Raw genomic sequence first — 11,157 nt, forward strand, 5'->3', positions numbered from 1 at the left:
CGGCGCGAGTTGTGGCATTCGACGAGCAGCACAACTCACAGGATCTCAAGGCCAACCTCGACTTGTTAGAAGAAAAGTGAGAGATAGCTCAAGTTCAGATGGCAGTCTACAAGTAGAAAGTAGCCCGCTACTACAACTCCCGGGTCAAGAGCAAAGCCTTCAGAGTGGGGGACTTAGTACTTCGACGAGCCACTGTTTCGCAATCTCAGAACCAAGAGAAGCTTGCCCCGAACTGGGAAGGCCTGTATGAAGTCAAAGAGGTAGTCCGACCCGGAACATACTATCTAAAGGAGCTCGGAGGAGCAGACCTTCCGCGACCATAGAATTCGAAAAATTTATGAATGTATTACCGATAACTTTGCTTTGAATAAAAGTTTCATATTCGCATATCTTTTCTTTTGGCATAAGCTTATAACGATAGGAAGTAGCTCCTTCAGACAATCGAAATTAAGCATGTCAGGAACAGGAGGAGAATCTCGTTCCGACGCAAATGAAGACCCGATTATCAAGAGACCGGATGGGGGGAGAGGCCCTCACAACGGCCCTTATGCGCCCCCACAGCTATGTTAGGAACAGGAGGAGAACCTCATCTTAACATGAGCAAGGTCAAAGACCAGTTATTTAGAGACCGAATGGGAGAAGAGGCCCTTGCAATGGTCTTTATGTGCCTTCACAGCCATGTTAGGAACAGGAGGAGAACCTCGTCCTAACATGAGCAAAGTCGAAGACCCAATTATTTAGAGATCGGATGGGGGGAGAGGTCCTTGCAACGGCCCTTATGTGCCCCCACAGCCCTGTTAGGAACAGGAAGAAAATCTCATCCTAACATGAGTTGAAATTGATTGTGTCGGAAACAGGAGGAGAACCTCATCCTGACACAAATGAAGATCTAGTCGTTTAAGATCGGATGAGGGAAAAGCCCCCTCAGCGGCTCCTCTATACCCCTACAACCCCGTTAGGAGCAGAGAGAAAATCCTCACCCAAACATAAAAAAAGGGAGAGAGAAAAAGAGAAAGCGACGAGCTACACCAGAGATAAGAAAAAAATGAACTGCATCTAAGACACAAGGGATCTCGTCTCAACGAAGAAGAAAACTCTTGTCAAAAATCCTCGGTCTCTAAGGAGAAATCTAACACTAGCAGGAGAAAATAGACTTCCTCAAAGTAACGAAAAGTTCGGACCCCAAGCTCGAAACCGGGAGAAAGCGTCAAACTCGAATGGCCTCGAAAAGACCTTCGGTCATAAACAAAAAGGACTAATCAACATGACGATAACCAGAAACCTTCAAACAACGTCGACATCGAACAAGACAAAAGATAAGAGAAGCTCGATAAACGACAACTCAGAGCAATAGTACACAAGGTGATGAGAAAATTCTATTTTATTTCATTAGTAAAGAATGCATTACAAAAGCCTTTGAAGGCCAAAAAAAAAAAGAGAAACGATAAGAAAAGAAAAGAATACATGGAATAAAAGGTAAAAAAGTTCTAAGGAAGCTCGGCTTCTTCCAACTTCGAACTCTCGATTCCAGCCATTATCGGGGATTGCTTTAAGTTCTCAACTTCTTCTTCCAGTTCTTTCTTTCTTGACAGCATCTCCCGATACATTTGGGGGAACCACCGGCTCTCACCCTCCAATTCTCGAAACCTCTTCCTCAGAACTTCAGACTCTGCCTCTGCATCCTTGACCGCCTGCTGCTCATAGGCCAGCTAAATTTTCAGTCGCTACAGTTTGGCCTTCTCCTATCTAAGGGCCATGGATAGTTCTTCCATGGTCTCCCTCAAGGAGCGGAGCTCGTCGGAGCTTTGAACCGAAACAGTCTGGGCTCTCTCGGATAACTGCTTCTAGAGGTGAGCAACCTCGTCGGTTGCCATCTTGAGCCTCCTTCGATAGTCGTCTACTTGCCCACACCAGCCGACTCGATAGGTGTTATAATTCACCTCGACGTCCTGTAGCTGCTTCTGGAGGTCGGAAAATTTTTTGACCAGTTTCGGTCGTGGTCGGCTTGAGTTGTAAGCCAGGACGAGCTCCCTTCCAATTGGCTGATCTTCTCCCGTGCGGCCGCCAACTCAACCTCGAGGGAGCTGATCTTGGAAGCCTGAGTCCAAGATCGATCGCTGGCGTGTTTCTGGAGTTCCTCAAGCTCCTTCACGAAGTCGGCCTTCTTTCGGATGTAGTCCATGAAGCCCTTTTTGTGGAGGTCCCGAAGGCGAGCAACCTCCGTGGTGGCTTTCGAATGACTCTTCCTCAGCCTACGAAGTTCGTCGTCCATCTCCTTTGATTTCTTCGTTAAGTGACAAACTTTTCTTCTGAGATCCCGAATCATTGACTTCAGAGGAATCCCCTGCGGCAAGGGAAGAGCTTCGACAGGGCACTGTTGTCGAAAAATAAGAGCGTCACAACACAAATCAGTGCAAAAAAATAAAAAAGAGAAGAAAAAAGGTGTAGAGTAAGAAAAAAGAGCTCTCTGTAAAGAAGAATCTGATTTCATTGATTAAATAGTTCTTAAGTACAAGAGAACGAGGAAAAGTCACAACAAAGGAAAAGTACAAAATTAGAGATTTCGGACCTCCGGAGCAGAAGTGGAGGAGCTTGGCACCCCCGGAAGGTCGGTCGTGGCAACTGCGGCAGTCGAAGAGGTTCCGACTAGAGGGAGACCGGCAGCGGCTTCAAAAGGTCCGGCTTCATCGTTGGACACCTCATCCAAAAAGTTGAGGTCCAGTTCGAAAAACTTTCCGACCACCTTCTCCTAGTAGAGCTCGAAGCCCTTGATGAAGGCGGCCTGGCCGAACTGGACGTTCAGATCCCTCATCTCGGAGGAGATCTTGAACTCCTCCACAGCTTGGGCCCGTGCCTCCGAGACTAGGGCCAGGATCTGCTCCCTCAGCTTGGAGACCTCGACCTTTGCTTTCTTTCTTTCTTCCTCCAGGGCGGCCTTCAGATCTGCTGAGGTTTGCTCCTCCTTCTGCAGTGCCTCTTGGAGACTCGCGATCTCGACGACCTTCTCCTTGAGGCGGGTGACCTCAGCCTGACGGCCTTCCTCCGCCTGGGCTGCTTCCCTTTTTGCATTTTCATCATCTCGATATTGGTGATGAGCTGGTGTCCAATCTGCAAGAGCAGCCAGGGAGTCAATATGAAAGCTAAGGAATAAGCTAAGTAAAGAAGCGAAAAAAAAAAGTAGATCGGCCTACCTCGAGAAAGGGCCTCAGAGAGTCCCAAACCCTCTGTTTAGGATCGGCGTGGACGATCCTGTGGACGACCTCGGGCAGGACGCACCCGTCGACCAATCTTTTTATTAAATCCCTATTGTTGAAGGGATTCTCCCCCGGATCATCTTCAGAGCCGTCGGCCCCCTCGATGGCAGCCCTGCTGCTGCGGCTCTTGCGGGCCAACGTCTTCTTCCTCCTCCTCCTTTCGGCCCTCGGCGCCTCCTCGGGGTGAGACTCTGGAGCGGGAACCTCGGTCGGGGGGCTTCTTGAAGAAGCTTGGGGGACTGCGGGCTCGGTGTCGAAGGGGGCATCAATGGCAATGGCCGCCTGGACAGGCACGGCCGAGCTCGTCTCCCCTACCCTCGCTTTCTTCGCCGACCCAGAGATTGCGGCGCCCTTCCTCTTATGGGCCTTGAGACTCTTGGCTAGCATCCGAACCGCGTCTGCGTCCATATCTGCAATGAAAGAAGATCAGCACAGCTTAGAAAAAGAACAAGAAAAAAGGAGAAGCAGCGAATGATTTGAAAAAAAAATAATAAATAAAATACCGGCAGGGTTGAGAGGACTTAGGCCAACGTTAAATAAGAGTTGCTCCTTCAGGAGGTTGGAGAGGAGAGGAGCTGGATAAGCCTTAAGTTTATTGGAGGCTTTAAGGTCGTCTCTTCCCAGGCTAGAAGCCCGATGGACGGAGTCCTCAGGGAGCCCCAGAGGGGCAACCCCAGCTCCAAGGTCGGGCATCGGACATAGAAGTACCTCTCCTTCCAGTTGTGGATAGAAGAGGGGGCACCTTTCAGCAACCCCTTTCTATCAAACTGGAGGGAGAAGTACCACCAGTCTTTTGCTGAAGGGTGACGCTTGAAAGTATAAAAATTTCTAAACAAAAAAAGGATTGGCCGAACTTCAGCTAAACGATAGAGAGAAAGAAATCCTATCAGAAACCTAAAGGAGTTCGGCGCTACAGAAACTAAAGAAATATTTAAAAAGCAAAAAAGAGTAACAACAAAAGGTGGAAGTGGAAGTCGAAGCTCGACGTGGAAGCTTCTTGGTATAAGCAGAAGCAGCCAGGGAGAGGGGCGCTAGCCCGGTCAGTCGGCCCGGGAAGCTCAAGCTCGTACTCCGGAGGAACTCCGTATTGAATCCTAATCAGCGAGAGTTCGTTCGGAGTCAGAGAGCTGGGAATGATGTTTGGTACAAAGACCAGACGAGGTCCACCTACAGAACTAAGATTTTGGGGGGCTGGAATGGACGAACTCCTAGAACTGCTAGAGGAGGAAGTGTTGGAGGATATTTTGAATCAAGTGAAAATCCTAAAAATTCTGAAAAAATTAGAAAAAATAAGAAACAAGGCACTCGCGGAAAAACCGAACGGGCGGAATGCAAAGGAGGAAAAATGAAAGAAGAACAAGAAAAAGAGGGGTTCCAGAACTAACCTAGGCTGGTCCGAGAAGTGCAGGAAGGCAGCGAGGGTGATGAGGGTCGACCCGAAGAGCGCCTAAGACCGAGATGGATACGTTGGAGGAAGACAAAGCTCACGAGAAGAAGAAGGAACCGAAGAAAAGTCTCAGGCAAAGTGAAACCCCTAAAGGAGGGGGATGGATTTAAATAGGCAACGGGATCCGATGCAATAATGATTACAGATCTTCCTTGGCCGATCTATAACCGCCGTGTGTCCCACTCATCATGGCAGGTGGCTGACGACTGATAGAATTATTATTACGTCGTACCTAGAGCAACGCTCCAGCAGAAATTCTGAAAAAATCTTTTCGGATCGTCTCAATTTGAAAAGACTCCAGCACCAGCGCGCCAAACGCCAAAATATCTGAAAATAATTGAGTACGAAAATCGAGGGAGGCAACTTCGGTTATGAAAATTTTTCTGTACTTTTTTTATTCGAAATCCAAACTCGAAAGTAGGGAGACTGGTGTTGGGTATAAAATAACTCCAGCCGAAGTTCGTAAGAGGCCAACCTTTCCAGGGCTCTTCCAGCTTCCGACCTTGTGCGGTGTCTTTCTGAACTTTTCCGACCGTCCGAGCTTCCGCAGTACCGTCCGGACTCCTCCAGCAGTCGGCCTTCCACAGTGTCCTCCAGATTCCTCCAACGGACGAACTCCTATCGTGCCATCCGGACTTCTCCAATAATGAGCTCCTTCATTCATCTATCGGACCGCTTCAAATGCTCCCTGGGCTTCACTGTCAGTCGATTTCCTACAGTGATCGACTACTCTTCGAATTTCTTTCGGACTTCGTCAATGTCTGAACTTCTCTAGCAGCAGGACTTCTACAATAACCGAACTCCATCCAAGTTTCTACGACGGTCGATCACTTTTCAAATTTCATCCGAGCTCCTACAAAAATCGGACTCCGTCCGAACTTCTGCAGCGGTTGGATTCCGGACGAACTTCTACAACGGATGGGTAGCAGCCGGATTTCTACTCCGAACTCCTATTGCAAGCAGACTTCATCCGAGCTTCTACAATAAGCGGTCTCCATCCGGGCTCCCACAGCAATCGGTCTCCATTCGAGCTTCTACAGCGGGTGAATTTCAGATGAATTTCTACAACGAACGGGCTCCAACGGTCAGATTTCTACAGTGACCGACTGCCTCCAGTATCTTCCGTACCTCTCTAGCCATCAACCTTCAATAGTGCCAACCAAATCCCTCCAGCGGTCGACCTTCCATAAGTGTCCAACGGAATCCTCCAGCGGACGAACTTCCATAGTGCCTTCCGAATTTCGCTACCGGTCGACCTTCTGCTAGATTCCTCATGCAACCGGACCTCTCCAGCGGACAGTCTTCAGACAAACTTCTACATCTGACAAATTTCAGACGGACTTCTCTAGCAATCGGACTCCAGCCGGATTTCTCCAACAGAAAGTTTTCATCTGGACTTCTACAGCAGATGACTTCTGTCTGCAGCACCACCAGCACCCAATCACAATTAACCCGTCTGCAACCTCAGAGACATCCGACCTTCTCTTAGATTGCTGAGACAGAGAGCTATTCCGCTCCTCCAGACGTTCCAACCGAGCTTTAGCCGTCCGGCCCGAACTCTCCGGTAAGTCGCGACAATGGACACCACTCCACTCTCTGTAACAGACTCCACGTGATCCCACCACTCTCCGACAAGTCACGACAATGGACACTACTACTCTCTATAACAAACTCCACGTAGCTCTGAACGGTCCACTATTAGACAGTTACAGACGTCGCTGTCAATCGGTTACGCTCTCCCGTCTATAAAAGAGACCCCCCAGATACGTTCTTCTCTAAACTCTAAACTCCATCTCGAAACTCTGCTAAAAAATTCTATTCGAGTGTTCCATTTCTGTTGAAGTAGAGTACTGATTTGAGCATCGGAGGGTCTTGTCGAAGCACCTCCAACTTCGATTTAGACTTTTCTTGCAAGTTCCGACGGCGGCCGTGATCTCCTCGACTCTAGCTTCTCCAGCATCGGTAAAATTCTGCACCAGCAGTATCAAATACAATCTTGAGAAGAACACCCTGTCAAACTGATTCTTACTCGCTCAAGCACCTTGTCCAGTTCAAAGTACAGATAGCCTTTCCATTCACCCTAACTCAAGAGTTAACAATCAATGTTTATTTTTTGATGTAGTAAACAACCCATTTGATGGTTGGGTGGCCTCACACAGCACTAACCCTAGAAAAGCCCTCCCACCATCCTAGTGAGATTCTGTGTACCACTTCTTCATGCCAAAACCCTTGTCTTTTTGCCACCTGGATTGGAGGGGAGCTATGACGTGTTCGCCATTCCTGGCCCAACTGCAAGTTTGGAACCATGTTGACATTCGTTCACCAACCCGTGATGAATGCCAAGTTGTAAACATCTCGATGAAGAAGATTGATGTTGTTCAAGTAAAACCCTAACCATTCCTCTACTACTTGATAATTATCTTGTCATGGAAGCGGAGATGAAGCGGAGATAAGCAGCCAAGCCACCTTTTTAAATAATTTCATGCAATAGATTTGGAAGCACGACCTCAATATTTATTGTATCTTGAAGACCAGGATCTCTGGTAACTTGCCCAATAAGATGGAAAAATGCACGGGAAACAATGAAACATATAATATAATATATGATTGGATATCATATTATATATTATAAGATATTATAATATATTATAGATGTAATAAGATAATATATAATAATATTTATATAATAAAAAAATATTATAAAAAATATAGATAATAAATTTAAAAATTATTTTTAATATATAAAATAATATAAATAAATTATTTTTCTATCTAAATTTTGTCTAGAAAAAAAAAAAAATTCTCAAAAAAAAATTTTTAATTTTTTCTACCCTCCAAAGCATAGGTCCTCAGCTTTACCGGGCATGACAGTCTAAAATGTAGGAGCCAACACATGATGTAATTCCACCAGTTAATTTGACATGATAAGTGGGTTTTAGATCGTCTGTCGTGAAAAGCTGGGTAGCATCAATAACTCTAAGGCAGGAATTAGGATCATAGGCAGGGATTGTAAAGGAGAAATGCAAGAGATAAAAAGAGTTGCAGAGAATTCGTGAAACCGTTAATGGTTATTAGATCCAGCGCCATTTACTACAAAGTACCATAACACATTTCGGCTGTTCCTAATCATCTATGATGCTTTCAGGGTTCACAACCACACTTGAAATCCTATTTTCCACTCCACACAAAAACACAAGATCAAAAGGCACCCCAACTTGAAACTAGCTAAACCGTCTTGGACCTCATAAAGCCGTCAGAACATGATTGACTAATTAGAATTTTTTGACAGCTCATCTTTCCCTGCACCCATCAGTATTTGCAGTGGCAACATAAGCTGTAAATAAGTATTAAATCAGCAATTTGAAGCAAAGGACTAGCATACAGTGAAATGGAGGTGCACCTAAAATGCTAAACAGAAAAAATTAAGCATCCAACTCCAAAACAACAAATTCCATTACGGGGCATGAGAGATACAGTCTCGTCACCAACAATTGGAAATATAATATGACAAACTTGGCACATAAAGTATCAGTCTATGGTACCTAACTGAGGTGAAAGCTAGGATTCCAACCACTAAAAAAGACTTCATAAAACTGGACAATGGTAAAACATACGGTAAAAAACTGGATGCAAGCAGATTTTAGTAGCCACCCTTGAGGTCATTGACCACATCATAAGGAATAGGAGTAACTGTCTCCAGTGTGGCCCCTTCCACCATGAAACCAGGCTTGGGGCCTTCAGGCTGCCGCTTTGTGCTGATGATGTCGCCACGAGCCTTCGCCTCAGCCTTTAGTTGATCATTCTTTCTTATCCTCAAGCGAAAATCTTCTTGGCACCTGGAAGGCAGCACATGCTCCACACGGACATGGATCCTTTTCTTGATGATCCGATTGCCAACCTGATGACAAAGTAACCCGACCATCAGACAGCAAGAAACAAAGAGCAGATAAGTACCATTTGTTGACTGTATAGTTGCTAACCTTAAGATCCTGACTCTGAAATGTCATTGTAACATACCTTGTTGTTGTACCATAATTAAAACAAACGTTTTATTGTGCCATTAGATTCAAATATGCCTAACAATATACCTACAACACCAACTGCATGAAACTATAGACCTACCTAGTTTGTAAAGAAAGTGTGCAAAAAAACACAAGCATTATAATAACTGCGACTTGTCAAAATTATTGCCACTTCATTCAGTTCTTGGCTTAATAAGAAGTGTTGGATAATGCTACAAAACACTCCCTCAAAACTTCAACTTCAGAAGGTTAGAAAATGATTAAACACCTGTATATTTTTTTGCTAACACTCCATCAACCTTTTGAGAGCAACTATTTATCTTCATGTTAGTTGTCCCTTATCCATCTCAGCAAATTTAGCTAGACAACCATGAAACATTTATAGTCAATCAAACCATACTCACTATTTAATAGTCGTCCACTTTTACTGCTAAAAACTTAGCGAATGCTAAATAAACAATTACTCTTTTTTTAACACGTTTCATGACTTCATATACATCTAAGAAGAAAAAGAAATTTAAAGCTGGGCAATTTAACTGCCAATATAACTTGCTTGGCAGATATCAGAAACATTAGTGAACTTTTTTTAGCCCACAACTTTTAGGCAGATGGCATATTGAAAGGTCTTTCCGGTCGCATGACTTGACTTGAGGCAGGGCCAGAGTGTTATCAGAGGTCCTGGATTCTTGATGCAAGGGGATCAAGGAAAAGGAATATAAACATGAAGCTATGGGTTTATAGTCTTCTGTTTTGCAGGGGTTTCCACCTTGGGTATGATGACTTGAGTATCATTTTTCTGCCTTAAAGTATACTTGTGAGCCAAGGATCACTTCAGATCGCTACATGTGCTGAACAAATTTCTACTGAACTAGAGACTGAACCATTTACTGAGGAAGGTCAGAACATTTCATCCTAAATACTGCTACTTCAATTTTCCCCAATGAAAGGCATTACCCTGATTTTGTTCTCCCGTTATCAGCTTGAGAGGGTACAAGCTATCCTACGTACGTATTGTTATCGACAGCTTTTTTACCGATGAGACCTCAAGTCTGATTTTTTTTCAAATTAGGCAAGAACTTCCCGAACAGATTTTATAACACTATCATTTCACTGATATTTGGTAACGTTCTGTTGTCAAAATTCATAACAATCAATGATTACCAAAAAAAAAAGCTGGTTATCTTCATATTTCAAGTGTCATCATTCGAGTTCCTGACCATGACATTTGAAATCCCCTTCAAACAGCCAGTTTCTTGTTATTTCCGTTTCTTGCCTCATGTTATTTTAAGCAAGAAACATTTACATCCGTCAGCACCTTGAAAACTGTCCATTGTCTCTCTCCCCATCAAGTTAAGAGTTATAATCTTCAATAAATAATTTAAATTGTGGAACCTTGAGCATCTGCTGCTTGATGGTAACCAAAATTAAACAAAGTAAAGCTTCAATTGATATTAATCCATCCAGAAGCACCTTGGAAAGAAGATCACACATAGACTATCCGAAATATACAAAAACATACGAACAAATATGACATCTAATGGCGTTTCTTCCTAAAATTTATTGAATTCTAACGAAAACTACAACGAAAACTCAAACATCCAGATTACTTTAAAAAAAAAAAAAAGAAAAAAAGAAAGCAACAAGCAACAGATAACCACCACCAGAAACAAAATCAGATCAACTTCTATACATCACGGGAAAAAACAAAATCCTTTTAAAGATTAAAAACACCGTCAACAGAGAGATAGAGCCAGCGAGAGAGGAGGGAGTGAAAAGAAAAAGGAATCAGATTCTGATGGGAGATAAGAGAGAGGGGGGAAGGGTGCGAGTAGTAATAATACCTGCTTGTTGATCTCGACGCCGATAGCGCGCTTGGTGACGTTCCAGACGCGGCCGGTGCGGCCGTGGTAGAACTTGTGGGGCATGCCCTTGTGGACGGCCCCGTTCACCTTGACGTCCACATAATCTCCGATCTTGTACGTCCTCAGATACGTCGTCAACGGGATGTACCCGTGCTTCCTGAACGGCCGCGAGAACAGGTCCCGCGTCCGCGACCGCACCCCGTGCCCCGCCGGCATGATCGCTCGCTCTACCTCCCGCCGCCGCAGGGGCTGCTCTCTGCTCTGCTGGCTACGAAGAGAACAAAAGGAACGCGGAGACCCACTAGGGTTTGGGTTCTTGGTATTTATATATGGACGTATAGCGGGGTTGGGAAATGTCTCCGATGCCCCCACCCCCAGCGCGTTTCTTCTGAATACGGTATTCGGCCTTGGACTCAGGACTGTCTGCTAGGAATGATAATTTTAATAGGCTCACCGGATATTCAATCCGAACCAATTCCAATAGGATGGGTTTTGTTCGATTTGATTAGAGATGAAATGGGCGTGAGTTCTCAAAAAAAAATATTGAAATTAGATTAGACTCAAATATAAAT

The 11,157-nt window shown here is 44.7% G+C and overlaps 1 protein-coding gene across 1 annotated transcript; it reads right to left on the minus strand.

The window, feature by feature from the left end:
* Nucleotides 1–8,074: 8,074 nt before the first annotated feature.
* Nucleotides 8,075–10,881, minus strand: LOC105053671 (60S ribosomal protein L21-1). Its single transcript, NM_001405768.1, is given in 2 exon segments — nt 8,075–8,599; nt 10,565–10,881. Coding segments are annotated over 2 exon segments (495 nt in total). The 5' UTR covers nt 10,802–10,881; the 3' UTR covers nt 8,075–8,341.
* Nucleotides 10,882–11,157: the final 276 nt, after the last annotated feature.

Source organism: Elaeis guineensis, chromosome 11 (genome assembly GCF_000442705.2).
Source record: "Elaeis guineensis isolate ETL-2024a chromosome 11, EG11, whole genome shotgun sequence".
NCBI classification, from domain to species: Eukaryota; Viridiplantae; Streptophyta; class Magnoliopsida; order Arecales; family Arecaceae; genus Elaeis; species Elaeis guineensis.